At 42.1% G+C, this 24,454-nt stretch overlaps 1 protein-coding gene across 6 annotated transcripts in view; it reads left to right on the forward strand.

The window, feature by feature from the left end:
* Positions 1-24,454, forward strand: part of tex11 (testis expressed 11) — a 254,948-nt gene that overhangs the window by 27,324 nt on the left and 203,170 nt on the right. For 4 of the 6 annotated variants that reach the window (XR_011964123.1, XM_072595189.1, XM_072595187.1 and 1 more), the window contains exons 5-9: positions 10,727-10,811; positions 18,361-18,440; positions 19,897-19,977; positions 22,276-22,395; positions 23,206-23,286. Coding sequence is in view for 5 of the 6 variants with exons in the window: in XM_072595189.1 (XP_072451290.1) it covers positions 10,727-10,811; positions 18,361-18,440; positions 19,897-19,977; positions 22,276-22,395; positions 23,206-23,286 (447 nt within the window). In the remaining variant the exon portion in view is untranslated. The remainder of the gene's footprint in view (positions 1-10,726; positions 10,812-18,360; positions 18,441-19,896; positions 19,978-22,275; positions 22,396-23,205; positions 23,287-24,454) is intronic. The other 2 variants (XM_072595190.1, XM_072595191.1) reach the window with 1 other exon arrangement.

The raw sequence follows: 24,454 nt of genomic DNA on the forward strand, positions 1-24,454 counted from the left end.
TGGTGGGGGGGAGGGGGGGCTGCTATTTGCTCGAAAGTAATAACTAATTTTTAGGAAGTTAATTAAAATTTAACATTTAATTTAGTAGTCAATAAAGGGTTAGTCTTGTCAGTTGATGGGGTTTTGTGTTCCACCTGTGAGATGTCAATCATGGACGCTGACAGTATCCCTGATAATTAGATTAGCAGAAAGTGTACTCCGCTTCAACCGCTCACTGAATGAATGGATCAGCTTGAGTGGCATTTGGAGACACTGAGGAGCACACAAATGGCAGATAGTGCCATAGAAAAATGAATTAGAGACGTTGTCCCACCCAAGGTACAGGAAGGTAGATGGTTGACTGATAGACAGGGCAGGCAGTCAGTGCAGGAGTAAGTATTCTGATTGGGATAGTGATGAAGGGGGTGGCCCATCAGGTGACAGCAGCAATAGCCAGAGCCTTGGCAGCAGGCTGGACCTGCTGTACAGTGGGAGGGGCAAAGTGTAGTAGAGCGATAATAATTGGAGATTCGATAGTCAGGGCTGCAGATAGGCGCTTCTGTGGCTGCGAGAGAGACTCCAGAATGGTATGTTGCTTCCATTGTGCTGGGGTCATGGATGTTTCTGAGCATGCACTGGGCATCCTGAAGCAGAACAGTAAACAAACAGAAGTCATTGTCCATTCTGGCACAAATGACATAATAGGAAGAGTGACAAGATCTTGCAACAACAATTCGAGGAGTTAGGTTGTAAGCTAAAAAGCAGGATTTCTCAGGTAGTAATCTCAAAATTTCTCCCCATGCCACGTGCTACTGAAGTTAGAGTCAGAGTTAAATTGAACACTTGGTTAAGGAGCTAGTGTAGCAGGGAAGGCGTCAGATATGTGGATCATTAGAATATATTTCGAGGAAGTTGGGACCTGAACAAGAAAGACGGGTTGCATCTAAATTGGATGGACACCAGTATCCTAGCAGGAAGGTTTGATATGGCCACATGGGAGGGTTTAAACTAATGTGGCAGGAGAGTGCAAATGAGAGCAGCAAGTCCGTGAATATAGAGACTGGGAAGAGTTTGAGTCAAAGCCCAAGAGGTGGAGGATTGTACTTTAGCGCAAGAATGTTTGACAGGTAAAATAGGTGAATTTCAAGCCTGGATAATGCATGCAATAATGATGTTGCTGTCACAGAGACATGGTTGAAAGAGGCACAGGGTTGACAGCTGAACATTCCAGAATATTGATCTTTTAGATGAGACAGGAGAGGAAGCAAAGGAGGTAGGGGTGTTGCATTACTGGTTAGGGAGTATGTCACAGATGTGCTGAGGGAGGACACCCTGGAGGGATCTTGCAACGAGTCATTATGGGTAGAGCTCAGGAATAGGAAAGGTGTAATCATAATGCAAGAGTTGTACTAGAGATTGTGGAAAGATGTAAAGGTGGAGAAGGATGGGTGGGTGGGTGGGTGTATGTATCTTTCTCGATCTCAATCTCGATCTCTCGATCTCACTATCTGTCTCTGTCTATCTCTCTATCTATCTCTGTCTCTGTTTCTATGTATCTCTATCTCTCTTACCTCTGTCGCTCGCTGTTTCACTGTCTGTCTCGCTGACCCTATGTCTATCTTTCTGTGTCGCTCGCTCTCTCTCTCTCGCGCTCTCTCTCTCTTGCTCGCGCTCTCTCTCTTGCTCGCGCTCTCTCTCTCTTGCTTGCGCTCTCTCGTGCACGCGCCCTCGTGCATGCTCCCTCGTACATACGCTCTCGCTCTCGCTCTCGCTCGCGCGCGCGCTCGCTCTCTCTCGCACGCGCTCGCTCTCTCTCTCTCTCTCTCTCTCTCTCTCTCTCTCTCTCTCTCTCTCTCTCTCACGCGCTCTCTCTCTCGCACGCGCTCTCTCGCACTCGCGCTCTCTCTCACGCACTCTCACTCTCTCGCACTCGCGCTCTCTCTCACGCACTCTCACTCTCTCTCACGCACTCACACTCGCTCTCACACTCGCTCTCACACTCGCTCTCTCTCGCACTCTCTCTCACTCGCACTCGCGCTCTCTCACTCGCACTCGCTCTCACGCACTTGCATTCTCTCTCTCTCACGCACTCTCTCGCACTCGCATCTCTCTCACGCACTCTCTCTCTCGCACACTCTCGCACGCGCGCTCTCTCTCTCGCACGCGCGCTCTCTCACTCGCACACGCACGCGCTCTCTCACTCGCACACGCACGCGCTCTCTCACGCGCACGCGCTCTCTCACGCGCACGCGCTCTCTCACGCGCACGCGCTCTCTCACGCGCACGCGCTCTCTCACGCGCACGCGCTCTCTCACGCGCACGCGCTCTCTCACGCGCACGCGCTCTCTCACGCGCACGCGCTCGCGCTCTCTCACTCGCACGCGCTCTCTCACTCGCACGCGCACGCGCTCTCTCACTCGCACGCGCACACGCTCTCTCACTCGCACGCGCACGCGCTCTCACTCGCACGCGCACGCGCTCTCTCACGCGCACGCGCTCTCTCACTCGCACGCGCTCTCTCACTCGCACGCGCTCTCTCACGCGCACGCGCTCTCTCACGCGCACGCGCTCTCTCACGCGCACGCGCTCTCTCACGCGCACGCGCTCTCTCACGCGCACGCGCTCTCTCACTCGCGCACGCGCGCGCTCTCGCATGCTCTCTCTCGCACGCTCTCTCTCTCTCTCTCTCTCTCTCTCTCTCTCTCTCTCTCTCTCTCACGCGCTCTCTCGCTCTCGCTCTCTCACGCGCTCTCGCTCTCGCTCTCTCACGCTCTCTCACGCGCTCTCGCTCTCTCACGCGCTCTCGCTCTCGCTCTCTCACGCGCTCTCGCTCTCGCTCTCTCACGCGCTCTCGCTCTCGCTCTCTCACGCGCTCTCGCTCTCGCTCTCTCACGCGCTCTCGCTCTCGCTCTCTCACGCGCTCTCGCTCTCGCTCTCTCACGCGCTCTCGCTCTCGCTCTCTCACGCGCTCTCGCTCTCGCTCTCTCACGCGCTCTCGCTCTCGCTCTCTCACGCGCTCTCGCTCTCGCTCTCTCACGCGCTCTCGCTCTCGCTCTCTCATGCGCTCTCTCTCTCTCTCTCACGCTCTCTCTCTCTCACGCTCTCTCTCTCTCTCTCACGCGCTCTCGCTCTCACTCGCTCTCTCGCTCTCGTGCACACTCTCTCTCTCTCTCTCTCTCTCTCTCTCTCTCTCACGCGCACTCTCGCTCGCTCGCTTTCGATGAAAGACACTATACGGACCCAATATATTTGGCCTTAAATTGGTGCGGAGTAAGGATGGAAATCTTTTGAGTGTAAGATAAAATGTCATCCTCCAATGGAGAGATAACTCCAAGAACTTCTAATCTTTGGTACAGTTGCTGATGATGATGTGTTTGAGGCAGTCCCCCAACTTTCCATCTTGGACTTCCACCTTAGTGTGGTAGGAACTGAAGCAGCCATTAGTCACATGAAGAGTGGAAAAGCTGAAGGAGTAGAAGGATCAAGGATGTCTCAGAGAGGGTGCAGAATGTTTTCACAGGGGTGAGGGGCCAGCAGAAGATCATTGTCCACATTGGAACCAACGACATAGGTTGAGATTCAGAAGGGAGATTACAGACAGTTAGGCAGAAATTTAAAAAGGAGGTCCTCGAGAGTAGCAATATCTAGATTACCCCTGGTGCTATGAGCTAGTGAGGGCAGGAATAGGAGGATAGTGCAGGTGAATGAATGGCTGAGGAGCTGGTGAATGGGAGAAGGAATCACATTTTTGGATCATTGGAATCTCTTTTGGGGTAGAAGTGACCTTTACAAGAAGGACGGATTGCACCTAAATTGCAAGGGGACTTCTATACTGGCAGGGAAATTTACTAGAGCTGCACGGGAGGATTTAAACTAGTAACGTGGGGGGGTGGGACCCAGGGAGGTAGTGAGGAAAAGAGATCTGAGACTGGTACAGTTGAGAACAGAAGTGAGTCAAACAGTCAGGGCAGGCAGGGACAAGGTAGACTAATAAATTAGACTGCATTTATTTTAACGCAAGGGGCCTAACAGGGAAGGCAGATGAACTCAGGGCATGGTTAGGAACATGGCACTGGGATATCATAGCAATTACCGAAACATGGCTTAGGGATGGGCAGGACTGATAGCTTACTGTTCTAGGATACAAATGCTACAGGATGGATAGAGAGAGAGGAGGGGGGGGGGTGGGTGGCATTTTTGATAAGGGATAGCATTACAGCTGTGCCGAGGGAGGATATTCCTGGAAATACATCCAGGGAAGTTATTTGGGTGGAACTGAAAAATAAGATAGGGATGATCACCTAATTGGGATTGTATTATAGATCCCATAATAGTCAGAGGGAAATTGAGAAACAAACTTGTCAGGAGATCTCAGCTATCTGTAAGAAGAATAGGGTGGTTATGGTAGGGGATTTTAACTTTCTAAACGTAGACTGGGACTGACATAGTGTTAAGGGTTTAGATGGAGAGGAATTTAAGTGTGTACAAGACAATTTTCTGATTCAGTATGTGGATGTACCTACGAGAGAAGGTGCAAAACTTGACCTACTCTTGGGAAGTAAGGCAGGGCAGGTGACTGATGTGTCAGTGGGGGAGCATTTTGGAGCCAGCGACCATAATTCTATTCTTTTTAAAGTAGTGATCGAAAAGGATAGACCAGATGTAAAAGTTGAAGTTCTAAATTGAAGAAAGGCCAATTTTGACGGTATTAGGCAAGAACTTTCGAAAGCTGATTGGAGGCGGATGTTTGCAGGTAAAGGTACGGCTGGAAAATGAGAAACCTTCAGAAATGAGATAACGAGAATCCAGAGAAATTATATTCCTGTTAGGGTGAAAGGAAAGGCTGGTAGGTAGAGAGAATGCTGGATGACTAAAGAAATTGAGGGTTTGGTTAAGAAAAAGAAAGAAGCATATGTCAAGTTTAGACAGGATAGATCGAGTGAATCCTTTGAGTATAAAGGAAGTAGGAGTATACTTAAGTGGGAAATCAGGAGGACAAAACAGGGACATGCGATAGCTTTGGCAAATAGAATTAAGGAGAATCCAAAGAGTTTTTACAAATTCATTAGGGATAAAAGGGTTACTTGGGAGAGAATAGGGCCCCTCAAAGATCAACAAGGTGGCCTTTGTGTGCAGCCGCAGAAAATGGGGGAGATATTAAATGAGTATTTTGCATCAGTATTTACTGTGGAAAAGGATATGGAAGATATAGACTGTAGGGAAATAGATGGTGACATCTTGCAAAATGTCCAGATTACAGAGGAGGAAGTGCTGGATGTCTTGAAATGGGTAAAGGTGGATGAACCCCCAGGACCTGATCAGATGTAGCCTAGAACTCTCTGGGAAGCTAGAGAAATGATTGTTGGGCCTCTTGCCGAGATATTTGTATCATCGATAGTCACAGGTGAGGTGCCGCAAGACTGGAGGTTGGCTAACGTGGTGCCACTGTTTAAGAAAGGTGGTAAGGACAAGCCAGGGAACTATAGACCAGTGAGCCTGATGTTGGTGGTGGGCAAGTTTTGGAGGGAATCCTGAGGGACAGGATGTACATGTATTTGGAAATGCAAGGACTGATTTGGGATAGTCAACATGGCTTTGTGCGTGGGAAATCATGTCTCACAAACTTGATTGAGTTTTTTGAAGAAGTAACAAAGAAGATTGAGGGCAGAGCAGTAGATGTGATCTATATGGCCTTCAGTAAAGTGTTCGACAAGGTTCCCCATGGGAGACTGATTAGCAAGGTTAGATCTCATGGAATACAGGGAGAACTAGCCATTTGGATATAGAACTGGCTTAAAGGTAAAAGACAGAGTGGTGATGGAGGGTTGTTTTTCAGACTGGAGGCCTGTGACCAGTGGAGTGTCACAAGGATCTACTTTTTGTCATTTACATAAATGATTTGGATGCCAGCATAAGAGGTACAGTTAGGAAGTTTGCACATGACACCAAAATTGAAGGTGTAGTGAACAGAGAAGAGGGTTACCTCAGATTACAACAGGATCTGGACCAGATGGGTCAATGGGCTGAGAAGTGGCAGATGGAGTTTAATTCAGATAAATGTGAGGTGCTGCATTTTGGGAAAGCAAATCTTAGCAGAACTTATACACTTAATGGTAAGTTCTTAGGGAGTGCTGCTGAACAAAGAGACCTTGGAGTGCAGGCTCATAGCTTCTTGAAAGTGGAGTCGCAGGTGGATAGGATAGTGAAGAAGGCATTTAGTATGCTTTCCTATTCGTCAGAGTATTGAGTAGAGGAGTTGGGAGGTCATGTTGCGGCTGTACAGGACATTGGTTAGGCCATCGTTGGAATATTGCGAGCATTTCTGGTCTCCTTCCTATCGGAAAGATGTTGTGAAACTTGAAAAGGTTCAGAAAAGATTTCCAAGGATGTTGCCAGGGTTGGAGGATTTGAGCCACAGGGAGAAGCTAAACAGGCTGGGGCTGTTTTCCCTGGAGTGTCGGAGGCTGAGAGGTGACCTTATAGAGGTTTACAAAATTATGAGGGACATAGATAGGGTAAATAGACAAAGTCTTTTCTCTGTGATCGGGAGTCCAGAACTGGAGAGCATAGGTTTAGGGTGACAGGGGAAAGATATAAAAGAGACCTATGGGGCAACTTTTTCACACAGAGGGTGGTACGTGTATAGAATGAGCTGCCAGAGGAAGTGGTGGAGGCTGGTACAGTTGCAACATTTAAGAGGCATTTGGATGGGTAAATGAACATGAAGGGTTTGGAGGGATATGGGCCGGGTGCTGGCAGGTGGGACGAGATTGGGTAGGGATATCTGGTCGGCATGGACGGGTTGGACCGAAGGGTCTGTTTCCAAGCTGTACATCTCTATGACTTTAGATAGGATTTCAGCAGAGACTTTTGAACTTGGTGGAGAAGGTCTTACCTGTCATCTCCATGAATTGATCATGCAAATCTAGGACAAAAAACAAATTCCTGCTGATTTCAAGGATGCTACCATTGTCACCTTGAAGAAAAAATGAAAAGTGAATTGTTGGAATTAGTGAGAAGTCTTCCTACTCTCCATTTCCAAGAAGATCGTTGTCTGGATCCCCTTTTCCCAACCTTGAGCATATACTTCCTGAGAGCCAGTATTGTTTTTGACCAAACCATGGAATTAAGGGAATGACTTTCACTGTTCAGCATCTCCAAGAGGGATGCCAGGAAGATCATCACTGGGCATGGCCTTCACTGCTCTGACCAAGTATTTTCACTCAGTCAATCCTGGAGGTGCTTTCCAATGACGTTCATCACCATTCTCGTTGTCCTCCATGATGAGATGTTGGTGATGATCCTCACTGATGGTGAATATACAGACTCCTTTGAGGTCATGCAAGAATGTGTCATTGACCCCATCCTTTTCTCCATCTTCATCTCTACAATTTTTCATCTTATCAACAGCAAGCTTCCTAGTGGTGTGGACATTGTTTACAAGATGGAAGAAATTTTTTTTAGCAGTTGAAGTTCAAGAAGAAAAACAATGCCAATCTCGTGGTGGAACATTAGCACATGGATGATAATGTTATCTCTGTACTGTAGGAAGAGAATCTTTGTTTAATGCCTTCATGGAAGCATTCTGACAACTTGGTCTTGTCCTCAACCTCAAGAGTACGCCAATCCTTTACTAATTTGTCCCAGATCAAATTCCAATCCTTAACTCCATTAAGATCAGTGAAGCAAGGCTCCCAAATGTGGAACATTTCCGTTACCTGAAACACTACCATTCATCTGAGGCTGACATTGATGTGGTGTTTGAACATTGCTCCAATCAGTGAACATCAGCTTTGGATGCCTGAGGATGAAAGTCTTCAATGATCATGTCATCTGTGTTCATACTATCCAATTATGAACGTAGTGTTTTGGAATGTAAGTCTTTGTCCTTAGAGTACATGAAAGCTGACCTTCAAATGGAGCTTAGCAAGAGGAAGACAGTCATCTGGACATCATGAGTAGCTGCTAATTGTTATTTATTGAGATTAATAAAATAGGTAATTGACACAAGATAAATTGCCAACCTCCAGGCATAGACTGGGAGAGAGGGAAGGCGAGACACTCCAGAGAAGTGAGCCACCCTTTTGTTAGGAGTAGACCAGGAGTTCCCCTACATCATACCCAGGGGAGAACAAATAGTTTTATTCCTAAAGACTGCACGGCGTCAGGGATGAACATTTTATCATCCCAAAGTTATCGCCCCTACTCCTCTGTTTTATAGGACAGCTTCAGGATTAGTATCAAGGTCTGGTACTTCCTTTGTCTAATTAACTAAGGGATGATTCCCAACCACTGCTTCTTGAACTCCGTAAGCTATCAGAAAATTAGGTAACTGTGACCTTGAACCCATCCTCCTCTCAAAAGTCAACACTGTTTAGAGCATCAGGAAAGCAAACAACAAAGAAGGTCAAAGTTTCCTTAATCCTTGCCACTGTTCTCAGTTTCTGACAAGTTGGACTTCTGTAAACAGTATACTGTAAACAGTGTATTTATCCATCAGAGTAAGCCAGTTCTCAGTTTCTGGACCTTAAACTGGAGTTAAACTGTATTTGAGCTCCTGCGGAAAATTTGAGCACACCAAACTGAAAGGGACTTCCCTGTATATTGCTGGACTCTTAGTTTGCATGAACTCATGCCAACATCTTTGTTTTTATGAAATCCCTTTCCTTTATCTCTTTCTTTCCCTTTGTTTTCTTCGTCTTCTCTTCCTCTTACTCTCCCTTTCCTTTCTGTTCTTTTCCTTTCCCTTTCCTCCCAATGTACTGCATGCTATTCTCCTCTCTCATCCCACATTTTGTAACTTAACATTGTTTTGGTCCTGAATAATTTGCTAAGAGTCATTTTTAATTTGACCTTCACAAGCAACATTATGGGAAGTTAAAAATCACACAACACCAGGTTATGGTCCAACAGATTTAATTGGAAGCACACTAGCTTCCAATTAGGTGGTTGTGGAGGGCACAGAATTTTTAAGTTTTTAACTTTGTACACTCCAGTCCAACACAGCAATCTCCAAATCATGAACATTATGGAAGAACACTACCCGATTTTGTTTAAAAGCGTAAAAGAAGGTAATGAAAGAGGATAGCACCTTGAGCAGCCGGAGGAATTGTACTTGTACTTAAGTTGACTTTTTTTTTGCTGACAGAAGATCATGCTTTCCATTGTCCTATTTAAGCAGCAGACCATCGGTGACGAATTGCGTGCACTTTATTGTCAACAATGTTTGATATTGCATGCAAGTGGTCCATGTGTTCATCGAGGGGGACATCAGCACAGCAGCTTGATGTGATTATAGTCCTCAGTAGAAAAGAAGTCCACCAGTATTTCTTTGGTTTTAAAATGCATTTTACACATTTTTGTGCTGCTCCAAAATAATTCACTGAGTTCATGAGACTTCTGAATCTCTTGCACCATTTTCAACACTGTGCTTTCTGAACCTGTGGGAGCTAAAATACTTGATTTGGAAATAAATATTCAGAAGATTTCAAAGTCATCATTCTTGATCACGCTCCAGTCCCATATTTTACTACATTAACATACATGATTGTTGAGGTACATTTGACTTGCTCAGATCTAATGTCATCACCAGGTGTCTAGGCGACCCTATCACTCAATCCCCAAAGACTTTGCACTCCCTCTGCAACAGTCAGGGTGGCCAATTGTATTTGACCTTCCTGACTCCTACTGAGCACCATTTAAGTAATGAAACCTGAATAATGGTGCATGTTGTTATCACACTTACCAATGTGATTTTAATTGGTATGTCCAGAATTGAGTGCTTCCCAGGACTGGTACCTGCTGTCCGTAATGCACTGAGACCCAGCCTCCGGATCTATAGTAGATTCCAGAGCACAGGCATGTGAAGGTGGGATGAGGTCTGCAAGGAGTGGATTGTTTTAAGGAAAGAGGAGGGTAACGTGTTTTTCAATGTCCTCCCCCTAAAATTGCCAGGGTGCTCAATCAGTTGCAAAGTGCCTATGACAAGAGCCACCCACAGTGAGATTGCAAGCACACTGCTCAAAGTTTTCTGGGCAGTGTTGGAAGTCAATGTGTAAGCCATGAATGAGAGTTCCAGGGAATTTGAGGGTCACCATTATATTCTCGTCAGTATAGAAATAATTGGTTTAGGTGGCTCATTAATTAACCTAATTGCCTTCCAAATACTAGTAAAAGTGCACAACATATGGTACAGATGCTAGAAATCTAAAACAAAAGCAGCAGACAATGCAAGTGGTCAGCTGGTCAAGCAATATCTTTGGAATGAGCAGTATGCTTAAGATTGTCATTCCAGCATTTTCTGTATCATAATGAAACTAGAACCAACTTCTGCACATAGGGAAATGAAAGACCAGGAGCACTTAGACAGCATATTTGTGTCTTTGAAATGCTGTTCAAGGTTTAATGTCATTGTCGTGAACAGCAACTGAATCAATTGTTGGTTTAGGGGATGGATTTAATTAGCTTGAGTTATTTGAAACATTGTGATAATCATAATCGATCACAACGTATTATGAAGTAGATGTGTAGCATGTTTGGAGTTGTGACAAGTCTTGGAGTCAACTTGTATTTATAAAATAGAAACTGAATCACTTTTTTTGTTATTGAAGTATGCTATTTTAGTTATAGATGGTGTTTTTTCCCCTATGTCCACCCATTGTCAAGTAAATGTTGCCAAACTACTGGCAAAAAGGCCAGTGTGACAATATGAAATAACTAGGTTATCAATTTTTTCCTTGTAATAAAGGTTGAAGAATATGCCATTAATTTGTGGAACTGGGCAGTAACCAAAAGACTAGAATCCTCCATTAATGATGAACAAAGGACAAAATGTAAGTAATTATTTGCTTTTCTGTTTGTATATTTGTATTTTCCCTTTAATTTTTCTTTCCTTTGTTTTGTCCAGAAATGAAATGCTTTAGTCTTTGGTCCGATCCTTGCTATAAAGCAACTACTAAAAGTTTTTTTTTGTGATCTAACTTTCCTTTGTTTGCTATTTTTATGGACCAGACCAGAATCTAACTTTTGTAATTATTTAAAAGCAAGTCTAAAGTGCTGTGTTCCAAATATGATTTGATTGGTCCACCACTAAACTTTAATTAAAATGTAAAAAATTTGGCCTAAATTTAATTCTATTGAAATACTTACAAAGATAATGTATTATTTAACCACTAATCATCAATTGTTAGAATATAGGCAGCATTCCACAAGCACACCCTTTGACAAAAATGCAATTCAACAAAACAGTTCTGGTTCTCGCATACTGTTTCTCTCCAGTCCAGAAGACTGAAACAATCTGCCCCTTTTGATTTTGCAAGGAAGCTTTGCTGTCTAAGACTTCACTTTAGCAGCTAGGAACTCAAACTTTTAGCTCAGCAGTCAGCATAAGCCTTCTCACTAATTGAAAGTCAACCTAAAAGTCTTACTGGGTCTATATGAGCTCTGACCCCATCCACTCATCGTTCTTTCATTTTATTACAAAAAAACACACCCAGAGAGAAGTCAAAAATTGTTTACTGACTTTTGAAGGAAACATTTTGGGCATCACTATGGCAACACCTCTCTACATGAGAAACTGGACGGAACACATCTCTGTTTAAGGCACTAAACTGTCACCTTTAAACCACATAGTTTACTAGGATGGATACAAAGGTCAGTTTACTTTTCCTGGGATATGTTGCAAACTCCAGCTTGTGTCTCTTCAATGTGCATCTGTTGCCCTTCTGGTCCGTTTGCAAACCACTTCAGAAATATTTTCAGTCATAAACTGATTTTTAGCCTTGTTATTCTTGATACTAATTGAATCATACAGTCATATGCAGTTTTAGATTAGATTAGATTACTTACAGTGTGGAAACAGGCCCTTCGACCCAACAAGTCCACACCAACCCGCTGAAGCGCAACCCACCCAGACCCATTCCCCTACATTTACCCCTTCACCTAACACTACGGGCAATTTAACATGGCCAATTCACCTAACATGCATATTTTTGGACTGTGGGAGGAAACCGGAGCACCCGGAGGAAACCCACGCAGACACCGGGAGAATGTGCAAACTCCACATTGGCAGTTGCCCGATGTGGGATTCGAACCTGGGTCTCTGGCACAGTGAGGCAGCAGTGCTAACCACTGAGCCACCGTCCCGCCCACAAAGTACACCAAATATAAATCACAGCGATGGAGCAAGGTATGCACTTATCGGTGAGCAGAGGCAGTACACATAGCGAGGCACTGTGATGATGCTACTCCTGTAACAAGGTTATTCTGACCTTGATTTTTTCAAAGGGGATTGTAAGTGGTAACGGTTCTGGTTTGGCTGGTATAAACCCTTTGATTATGGCTAATGGAAATTGCGTCAGGCAAAAAGCTTTCAAGTTTTTTTTCAAAACACTTGTACTAGATAAGGAGAGTGGCCAGGTCTCCCAGCTCAGGTTTTAGCAAGTAGTCCTGTGCAAAACTGATGGTCAAGTTTTAGCTCTCTCTCTGACATCTTTCCTGTAAGAATCTGTTTGATTTTATTTTTTTTGCCAAGGGGGTGTTTAATGGGGATAATTAAATTATGAAAGAATTAATTAGGTTTTCACATAGGTTAAGTTATTCTAAATTCTGTTCTCTTTTGTTCGTGTTTCATTCAGTAGTCTGTAAAATGAATTCTGTTTTTTAAAAATTGAGTGGTTTGGCCAGCTGCATCACTTCTGGAATATCCATTCCCACCTGCTTAAAACAACTAGAAAAGTTAGTGTCTGAGCTATCTTCTTGAAATGTTTTGAGGGTGTCTGACCTGGTTTATAGCAGGCAAATTCAGCAGCCCGCAGCCAGCTGCACTGAAATGTAAAACAAAATTGGAATTACCTCACAGTAAAGTAGTGAGTTCAAGGGTTTGTAAAGACTTACCACCAGGGCCTGTTCCTAAACAGCCATAAAATAGAAAAGTATAATGTTAAGGGATTACATGTTGTTCTGCTGTAAAGTGCATTTTGTCAGCGCGAATTGGCTATACTGTGATAAGTTGTGGATGTTTTTTGCATAACGCAAACTCTCTGCCTAATGGGTATAGTGGGTTTTCCATAGCGCAATCTTCTATAGTGTGAGGTTGCAGAAGAACATGATTGTTGTGTTATAGCAGAATGTAATTTAGAGGCACCATAGAGTCGTGGAGATGTACAGCACAGAAGCAGACCCTTCAGTCCAACTTGTTCATGCTGATCAGATATCCTAACTTAATCTAGTCCCATTTGCCAGCACTTGGCATATACCCATCCAGATGCCTTTTAAATGTTGTAATTGTACCAACCAACCTCCACCACTTCCTCTGGCAGCTCATTCCATACATGCACCACCCTCTGCGTGAAAAAAGTTACTATTTAGGTCCCTTTTAAATTTTTTCCCTCTCACCCTAAACCTATGTCCTCTACATCTGTACTCCATGCCAGGGAAAAGACCTTGTCTGTTTACCCTATCCATGCCCCTCATGATTTTATAAACTTCTATAAGGTTACCGCTCTGCCTGTGATGCTCCAGGGAAAACAGTCCCAGCCTATTCAGCCTCTCCCTGCAGCTCAAATCCTTCAACCCTGGCAGCATCCTTGTAAATCTTTTCTGAACCCTTTCACATTTCACAACAAAAGTCACGTAAGTAATAATAATAATAATAATAATAATAATAAGTATTAGTAGGTTTAAAAAGTCAAAGTAGAATTTGACTGGAGGTCAGTGGTGAGTGGTGTCCCGTTCTGTTCTTGGGTAGTTTGTAGTATCTTGCTCTTTGTAGTTTTATAAATGATTTGGTTGAGGGGTGGGTTAGTAAATTTGCTGATGACACCAAGGTTGGAGGTACTGCTGATAGTATTGAGGGCAGTTATAGGCTGCAGCATGGCATAGATAGGATGCAGACCTGGGCTGAGAAATGACAGATGGAGTTCAACTTGGATAAATGCAAAGTGATGCATTTTGGAAGGTCGAACTTGAATGCTGAATATAGGATTAAAGACCGGATTCTTGACAGTGTGGAGGAACAGCGGGATCTTGGTGTTCAAGTGCATAGATCCCTCAAAGTTGCTAGCCAAATGGATAGGGTTGTTAAGAAAGCATATGGTGTCTTGGTTTTCATTAACAGGGGGATAGAGTTTAAGAGCCACGAGGTTTTTCTGCAGCTTTACAAAACCCTGGTGAGACCACACTTGGAATATTGTGATCAGTTCTGGTTGCCCTATTGTAGCAAAGATATGGAGGCTTTGGAGATGGTGCAAAGAAGGTTTACCAGGATGCTGCATGGACTGGAAGGCGTGTCTTATGAAGAGAGGCTGACTAAACTCTGACTTTCCTCTCTGGAGAGGAGGAGGAAGAGAAGTGACCTGATCGAGGTGTACAAGGTAATGAGAGGCATGGCTAGAGTTGATAGCCAGAATTTCCCCAGGGCAGCATTGACTGACATGAGGGGATCAGAGTTTAAGGTGTTAGAAGGAAGGTATAGAGGAGACATCAGAGGTAGGTTCTTTACCAGAAAGTTGCGAATGCGTGGAATGTGTTGCCAGCGGCGGTGGTGGAAGCAGAGTCATTAGGGACATTTAAGTGACTGTTGGACATGCACATGGACAACAGTGAATTGAGGGGTGCGTAGGTTACATTATTTGATTTTAGATTAGGAATAATCCTTGGCACAACATCATCTGCTAAAGGGCCTGTTCTCTGCTGTACCTTTCTATGTGTTTCTATGTTCTAGAATAGTAGGGTACTAAAATTCAGATAAGGGGAGTATTTTTAAGTGTATTTAAGACATATGACAGGCGAGGTCAAATGCATGGAATTTGTGATATGTGGGAAGTATTGGAGCCTGCCTGTGTCCTAAATGATCACAAATACAGGAAGTGTTCTCAATTGCAGAAACTCTAGGTTTCCAGAAATTCAAGAAGCAGCTGGAGACACTGTGGTGCAGTGGCCGAGAGTTGTGTGGATAGCATGTTTGGAGAAGTGGTCATGCCACATCTCAAAGGACTGGAAGAAGAAAAGGAATCGGTGATTGCAAGGCAGCCCAAGAGAAACAGGCAAACTTATACATGAGTCCCCTGTGATCCCAGTGACCAACCTGTTTTCCATTTTGGAGGCTGATGGCCTGGCTCCTGCAGAGAGTGCAAGTTTCCGGCTTTTCCAAACAATCTGACTGTACAGGAGGGGAGGAAATATAAAGGAGGAGCAGTAGTGACAGGGCATTCATTAATTATGGGAACAGGCAGGCGTTTCTGGGGCTGTCAGTGTAACTCCATGTTGGTATGTGGTACCAGGATTAAGGATGTCACAGTGGTTATAGTGCATTCTGTTTGGCAAGAGCCTTAGATCAGAAAGAGGATGTTGTCCTGAAATCAAAATTTAGGGGAAACTAGGTTTAAAGTTCAAAAATGTATCAAAAATGTAATCTTCTGATTGCTCCATGTGCAAGTACAGAAATAGCAGTATAAGAAAGATGAGTGCATGCTTGGAAAGATAGGGCTTTAGATTCCTGCGGACGTGGTATTGGCTCTGGGGAAGGTGGCATTTCTGCAAGTCAGACAGGTTTACCTCAGCAGAGTTGGAACTGAATTCCATGTCTGAAGTTCAGTGCGTCAGGAACAGATTGAAACATTGGGTCTTCCAGAGGAGTGCTATTTATTTGGGCAGCCTAGGTGTAGGTGAGACACTATAAATTGGGAAGCTGTCAAGGGCAGATCTTCAGAGGAGATGAGGTCAGTGACAACCTTGGAAATAACAACAGCTTGGTATTCAATGGTGAGATCATGATCTAGGGAGATCGGAGGAGGTGTTTGAGAATTGACATTTAGCTTTTGCAAAGTAGAGTTTGGCACACAAGATGATACCAGCGCCCCCTCTTATTGTCTCGGGTCTAACCCATCTTTGTATTCAAGGATTGGTAACAAAATGTAGTGCAAGAAAAGACAACATCCCATTTGTCTTAATTATTTGCTTCACCTGAGTGCGAACGCCTGACTTTTTCAGTCTACCATGAACACAAACAAGCATCCACAGATCTAACAACTTTAATTGGAGTTGGAAATTGCCAGAACAACCTTAAATCTGGAATAGGTGATAATGTTATTTTAATAAGATGAGCAGATATGACTTCATTCTAAACTGAGAGATTAGAGTGCATAAAGTTCAGAAGGCGACAGGTTTGAGTGCCTGCATACAAGGTTTGTCAGCAAAGTTAACATCTTGTTGTAAAATCGGCAATAGCAGTATGGCTATGAAGTTGAATAAGTAACATAGAATGCAGAAGCGGTGCAGAACTGTTTTACAGACTGAAGGAAGACATAATTGGACTTCCAAGGATTCAATATTAACATCACTGTTTTTCTTGATCTGTATCGGTAACTTTGATCTGTATCAAGACTTCTTGAATGTGCTTTGATAATTTGTGAAATACATCAATCTTGGAATAGTTGTAAACTGTCGAAGATAAAGATAGACATCAAAATTCTTACTTTTCCAGAAGCTAAGGATTCTTGTATGAGAGGATTGGAAAACTGCTACTGGTAAACCCTTATTCACAAAACAATGGAGATAAAAATCAACTATAGGCCAGTAAGCTTAATGTTTGTTTTTGGGGAAATGTTAAGATTTATTACAAAGTATGTGGTAACAGAAAGTTGAGAAATACGTAATATAATCAAGCAGGATTTAGATTAGAATCTCTATAGTGTGGAAACAGGCCCTTTGGCCCAACAAGTCCACACTGACCCTCTGAAGAGAAACCCACAGAGACTCATTCCACTACATTTACCCCTGACTAATGCACCTAACACTATGGGCAATCTAGCATAGCCAATTCACCTAACCTGCACATCTTTGGACTGTGGGAGGAAACCCACGCAGACACGGGGAGAATGTGCGAACTCCACACAGACAGTTGCCCGAGGCGGGAATTGAACCCGGGTCCCTGGTGCTGGGAGGCAGCAGTGCTAGCACTGAGCCACCGTGCTGCCCCAGCATGGCAGAGGCAATGAAATATTTTCAGGCAGAATTAGATCCTGGATAAAGTATAAAATGTTATCCATGGGGAGACAGGAATGTACAGTAATATGATCAACCCTGACCTTGGTTGTGCCACTGGCTTATGGAGACAAATAGCCTTTACCAGCTCCTAATTCAAATGCTCAAATATATGTTCATATGTTTTCTGACAGCATACTGACTTGAATGTACATCCCAAACCAAAAATACTTCTGTGAACAGCATGTCATTACAAATGTTATGACATCACACATTGAGGTTTTTAGCTAAATAAGCCAACCTGTTGTTTTGTAGTTTGCTATATTGGATTTGGACATTTTTAATATATAACCAAAAAGTAACATTTCTGTACGGAATGCTAAATTCTAATAAGTGTAAATCAGTACCTAGATATTGCAACAAATTAAACCGGTAAGTAAAAATACTTTATATTGTTGAGTGCCTCATAACTATGAATCTAAAAACTGCAAAAAAAATTAAAAACTGTTTTCTTTTTAGAACTCAGGAGTTCTCTTGGGTGATGACACTTGCCTTACTTTCTTCACAATGGTAATGGAAGCCAATGCCAATCATTACTATTCACGAGCCAACACCTGACATCAATGTTGACACAATGATAATATGCAATTATGTTGAAGAGAGCATAAAATGTAATATGATTGTTTTTAATTCATTCCCTTAAGTCAGCAAATAGGCCCTAAATAATACATAATCTTGCAGGTTATTTGAAAACATGTACTTAGATGCATAAAATGTGTTAAAGTGTTGGTAGTGGTAAACAACTAGAGTCATAGCGGCCAGACCTCCTCCTCCAGATGGTTGGATACTTGACATATCCTTTCATTACCTTCTGTCAGTGTCAAAGAAACTATGTAACTTGAAAGACTGGAAAGTGGCAGTTATGACTGAAAAAAGGACCTGGTTTGTTTCTAAATGCTAATGCTGTGCTTTAGTGTTGCTTGACTGTGTATGTTCTGCATTTGTGCAATAGATCAATTGGAAGTTCAGGCCAGGAACCCTGAGTTCTGGGATAGGCCATGTATATAGGGCAAGATTTGGAGGAGCTTGTGTTGGACTGGGGAGGACAAAGTTAAAAATCACACAACACCAGGTTACAGTTCAACAGGTTTATTTGGGTGTAGCGCTTCGAAAGCTAGTGCTTCCAGATAAACCTATTGGACTAAACGTGATGTTGTGTGATTTTTAACTTTGTATAGGACAAGAGTGGCAATCTGATTGTGAATGCCACTTTTAGGAAGATTAAATTCAACTATACAACATTAGTGCAACCTTGACAGAAACTAAAAACAGAAAATCCTAAAATGAAAAAGCAAGTTTCACTGCAGTATTTTAAGTTCATGATACTTCACTTTTCAGTGCGACATGTGGCATGCAAGTTGGTCTGTTTGTATGACTGTGCTGAACCCAATGAAGTGACACTGCAAAGACAAGTACTGGTGAGCTTGAGCTGTAGTATTTGATAGAATTTGATAAAGTGTCTTCCTGGACGGGACAGATATGTTTGGTTTTGAAATAATTTTATATCTGATTATATTACAAACCAGTTACAGTACTTTAAGGAATTATTTGACCATGAAGTGCTTTAAACTTTTTCTGAGGGAAGTGAAGGCACAACTAAAATGCAAGTAAGACCTTAGTTTTATTTTTACCTGGACAAAATATATTTGGAATGTGTTTGCATTGATAATTAAAATTCCGTTAAATTTTATAAGGTTAAATCGATACAATGTATTTGAAGAAAACTTGTTGTTATTAAATTCAATTATTTATTATTGACAATCTTATAATTAACAAATATTGCAATTTCTTGAAGAAAGGCAGCCTTGATATTATTGAATTTCATACTTATTAGACCAAAGTGACAAATGCACATAATAAGATCAATTATAACACATGGCATAAAATGGGTAGTTAGGGGGTGGCTATTGAACAGTTATTGCTGCTATAAACCTATATTAGTTTGGTGCTGAAGCCTTAAATGCTTAAGTCTAGTGCCTGTGTGTATCATTTCAATGCTCTGAGTCATTTTGCTGATATTGAGGATGGGGAAATGGACAAGTTCCTTGAGCTATGTGATAATGTGTCCCTGAGGAAAGGGCATGTGATTGCCAGAATGCCATTCATTGATGCTGATATAAATAGATGAAGTGTCTGAGATGTGCTGTACCCAAATATTTCAGAATTGTAAATGCTTTCCTTAATATTTCATGTGGTCTAAATTTACATTTTAACCATTCGTTTATTGGCTCTGTGTATCACTAACTATGTCAGCAATGGGCAGTTAAGAGTGAACAACATTGCTGTGCGTCTGGTGTTGCATGTAGGCCAGGTGAGGTAAGGATGGCAGATTTCCTACCATCAGTGAACCAAAGAATCTCACTGAGTTAGCTGTAGTCAGGGACTCTGCATACTTTAGCCATACATATTGGCTTATGAGGAGAACTTGTGTAGGCTGGGCTTGTATCTCTTAGACTTAGAGGAGAAAGAGGTGACTTGATTGATGCATACAAGTAATTGAGGTGTCTTGAAGGTGTGGATGTGGAAAGGATATTTCCTGCTGTGGTCAAATTTAACTAGGGGTCACTGTTTGAAATAATGTGTTGACCATGTAGGACAGAGAGGAGATGAGAAGAAATCTTTTTTCCCTTCAAAAGGCAGCAGAAGCAGACTACTTGAATAATTTTAGGACAGGAGTTTGTAGATTCTTTCTAGGGGTCCAACTGTAGTAATCAGATCAACTATGATATTATCGAATGATGGAACAGGCACAGTAAGCCAAATGGCCTACTTCTGATTTTGTATGTTTGTGCAAAATCAAATTACATGGTTTTATAAGTGCATTCATTTTTGTGGGTAGATTACATTGTAAAACATTCCTACTTTCTGTTACAGATGTTCATGAAAACTGGAAAAAGCTGGCTGGATTGTAGGAAACCTTTGTTGGCAGATGGATTTCTGGACTTGGCTCTGACAGTACATTTCTTTTATCATAAAACCTTTTCTTAAGCTTAGTTGGATTTTTTTTATGACAGTAGCTCAACAATTACATGAAAGAGTAAAGTGCTAATGAAATGATCCCTCTATATAATGTTTGCTTTGTCTGTAGGCTCAACTGAGTAGTTGGTGATACATTAGTGAAAGTTGAGGATTGGTTAACTGAAAAAAGTCCATCAGAATAAGCTGTCTATTTTTATGTTGGAAACCGGAAACGAACCCCCAATAACACTAGAATCAGTCCTTGGGCATCATTTATTTACAGTCTGTAACTATTTCATAGATATGGAATTCAGGAGCAACACGTCTTAAATTTGTTGCTGAAAGAATGTTGACCCATGATAAGATAGAATAGTTTACTAGTCCTGGAGAACAAACGGATGGTTCAGAATGACAAGTAGATATTGGGAAAAGCCTTCTTTGTACCTAAAGTGTTAGGAAGCTCTTGCCCTCTTAACTTGCATCTGAAGAGCGCTGAGACCAACATGGATCTTTTCCATCCAGATGTGGTTTCTTTTCCTCCCTTGGGAGTACGTTTTAAACTTAGACGATTAGTTTATATATCTGTCATGAGGTCCAACCTTATCAGAAAGATTTGGGACTGGAAACATGTCATTAGCAGAGATAACTGCACAATATTGTGTTCTTCAGTTAGCAAGATACTCTGGAGATTATCATAAGAAATGCTATCAATATTTTGGAAATCATTCAATTATAGCATGCCTACAGTGTGAAAGCAGACCACTTGGCTCATCAAGTCCACATGGACACTCTGAAGAGCAGCCCACCACAGACTCGCCCCTCCTCCTGCACGCATGCACACACCATCCCCGTAACCCTGAATTTCCTATGGCTACTCCACCTAACCTGCACATTCCTGGACACTGTAGACAATTTAGCATGGCCAATTTACCTAACCTGTCCAGCTTTGGATTGTGGTCGGAAACTGGAGTATGCAGAGGAACCCCATACATGGGGAGAAAGTGCAAATTCCACATAGTCTCCTGAGGGTGGAATTGAACCTGGGTTCCTGGTGCTGTGGAGCAGCAATGCTAACTACTGAGCCACTGTGCCAATGTAAATAAATCTTAAAATATTTCAAGGTTAATATACAGCAATTTTTGACAGTAGTAATGTACAGTGTTGTTTATGATTATGATAACAGTTGTTTCAGTACTGTGGCAAAAACAAATCAAACTGATTAAGATATGGTATTTAGTCAGATGGACATGGATTTATGAAGTGATATCATGTTTGAAGGCTTTGGAGAGGAGAGGAATGTTAAATGATTTACTAGTCTAAATGAAGTCAAACACTTGTGTTTGTTTTGATAAAAGGAATGATAATGACACATTTGAAGGACAGAAACACTACCTGAAGAGTGAGAGCAGTTAATATCAGCTAATGTGAACGGGATCAGCAATACCAGCTTTTGGTCAGAGTGTTCATAAGAAAAAGGAGGAAATAATTAAATGTGCACTTGATTAAGTGCTGTTGTGTTGCTGATATCTTTGTAAATATATACCAGTAGTAGTCACTTTTTCTTTTGGAGAGGATGGAAAGAAATTGGAAACATCAAAAGTCTAGTTGAAAATATTTCAATTTCTAGCTTTGATGTGCCCCAGTCCAAGTAATCAACTCTGATATATTGGCACCTGCCAGATTTTTCTAACATATTTGGGAGTAAAATATTTATTTATAATGTTTTGTGATTTATTGTTGGACAGTATCAGGTGCATGTATTTGTGCTATTTCTTCAGTTTCTTCCACTTCTGGGATTCTTTTCACTCTGCTTCAGATAAGAAGTTAATGAGGTAAGAGGGAGTGTTAATTTTTCTTCATGCAGAATGAGAAGTTTACCATTGGTTGAGAGAATATTGTTGACCAGCCTACAGATATTCTTTGAAAGCAGACTTAAGGAGATTAGTTATAACCCCTGAAACACTCCAGAATGATTCTGAGGCAGCATATTAGAGCTATAATTAAATTCCATATCATTAGCAAATTATTAGTAGTTGCCTTACATTTCAAGTTCCATTTATGACTGACTGATTCTGACTGTTCCTTCCATTCTAATTAATTTCACTGCAGTGGTTAAGAACACTCTCAGAAATATGCTCCCTTCAGTAAAGTGACATTTATTTAATGTCAGATAAATAGGACTTCTTTGTAATTGCAATTGGGAAACTGTTAAATTCTTTGTATTGTGATATTTAAGGTTAGAGGTTAGAATTTTTCTGATGGAAAGATTGTAACAGTTTGCATCTGTTCCCACAGAGTTTGGAGGTATTGTATGCAAAGCTACTAGCTGGATATGATGGCCAATCAGATATAAATGTCCTTAAGAATGATGTGGAAAAGGACCTTTTCAAAGTCCACTCCTATCGGGCAGAATCAGTATGTGTGTGTCTTTAATTACGATATTGAAATTATATGAATTTTCTGTAGATTGTGTTGCTATTTTCTGATAAATAGGTTGGTTTGATATGACCTTCAGAAATGCTTGGTACCCTTCTTGACCAGTATGGCCAAACAAAAAAAACAGTGGTTTCCGTTCCCTCTGCCACATATACAATAAAGTAGAATATTATGTCATTATAATACGTGTGAAAGCGTTTCAGCATAAAGGTTAGTCAGTCAATCATAGTGGCGCTATGAACAACTGTCGTTACCGCCATCATTGGAAAAATGAACTTTTGCCATTGCATCCCCTGGAGTGAAATTTTCTATTTCTCTGCAGATTTGTTTTATGAGCAGGAGGGCACTTAAGTCCCTCTTGGGCAGCCTAACCAATCTCTCCTCTTTACGTTCCTTTTTCCTTTGTAAATGTCAGCCTAGAAGATTTCTGGTGACAAATCATTTGGTGCAAGCCAGTACAAAAGCATGTTACTAATATTACTTGAAATAAAAATTCTGCAGGGCAAGCTTAATTTCAGATCAATTATTTTTCAGTGGAACAGGTTTCCAACTTGGGGGCCTCAAATGAAAGTAGGATGGGAAGACTACCTACAGATCTTGTTACCCAGCTTAATTGGGGCAATGTTCAGAAGGTGGCGAGATTCCCACCGACTTGCCCCCTTTACACCTGATTAAATGCCTCCTCCCCAGCCACCAAGTATGGCACAGACAGCAGCACAAAATTCTGTCCAGAATCATTGTAATCTGGTTTTGTTTATGCATTTTATTTTTTCAATCCTCCATTGCTAGGCTGTGATTCAGTGTGATCATGTGAACGCAGTGACTTGTATCCAACGCTGTAAAGATATACTGCTCCGAATACCTAAAGAGGTTTGTTGGTGTCTTTTAACATTTTTATACGGTTATAATGACTGTGAAATCCAATTTGTGGCAGTGCTGCAATTAGTATATTCTGTTAGTTTGAATTGAATTTAGGGTCGTTTCGTAACTGTTCAATTCCTTACTCAGTCATCCTTATTACTTCGCCAAAACCAAATATACCTGATGTGAATTATTTCAGATATGAATTTATTCTCATTTGGGAATAACATTATATTGTGTTTGCTAGGTACATATTCAAATATACCAAAACCAAAAAAATGTATTTTCTGGAATTATGATACATATCTTAAAACTGTACTTCTTTGGACATATTACATCATTTAACCTGCATTCATAAATCTTTCTTTATATACACCCAAAATCAGCCTATGGAATTAATTATAAATCTGTAAACAATGCATTTCTAGTATTGAATCAGTGTAAATGAAAGCCGCTGTTGTAAACTGAGGACTTGAAAGTTAGTTAATGAAAGTGCCAATCTGACAAATGGTTAATGTCAAAGTTCTGTTGTGGTTCTGTTCGCCGAGCTGGGAATTTGTGTTGCAGACATTTCGTCCTCTGTCTAGGTGACATCCTCAGTGCTTGGGAGCCTCATGTGAAGCGCTTCTGTGATCTTTCCTCCGCCACTTGTAGTGGTTTGAATCTGCCGCTTCCGGTTGTCAGTTCCAGCTGTCCGCTGTAGTGGCCGGTATATTAGGTCCAGGTCGATGTGTTTGTTGATAGAATCTGTGGATGAGTGCCATGCCTCTAGGAATTCCCTGGCTGTTCTCTGTTTGGCTTGTCCTACAATAGTAGTGTTGTCCCAGTCGAATTCATGTTGCTTGTCATCTGTGTGTGTGGCTACTAAGGATAGCTGGTCGTGTCGTTTCGTGGCTAGCTGGTGTTCATGGATGCGGATCGTTGGCTGTCTTCCTGTTAGTCCTATGTAGTGTTTTGTGCAGTCCTTGCATGGGATTTTGTACACTATGTTGGTTTCACTCATGCTGGGTATCGGGTCCTTCGTTCTGGTGAGTTGTTGTCTGAGAGTGGCTGTTGGTTTGTGTGCTGTTATGTGTCCTAGTGGTCGCAGTAGTCTGGCTGTCAGTTCGGAAATGCTCTTGATGTATGGTAGTGTGGCTAGTCCTTTGGGTTGCGGCATGTCCTCGTTCTGTTGTCT

Source organism: Chiloscyllium punctatum, chromosome 25, assembly GCF_047496795.1.
Source record: "Chiloscyllium punctatum isolate Juve2018m chromosome 25, sChiPun1.3, whole genome shotgun sequence".
In the NCBI taxonomy this organism is placed as follows: domain Eukaryota; kingdom Metazoa; phylum Chordata; class Chondrichthyes; order Orectolobiformes; family Hemiscylliidae; genus Chiloscyllium; species Chiloscyllium punctatum.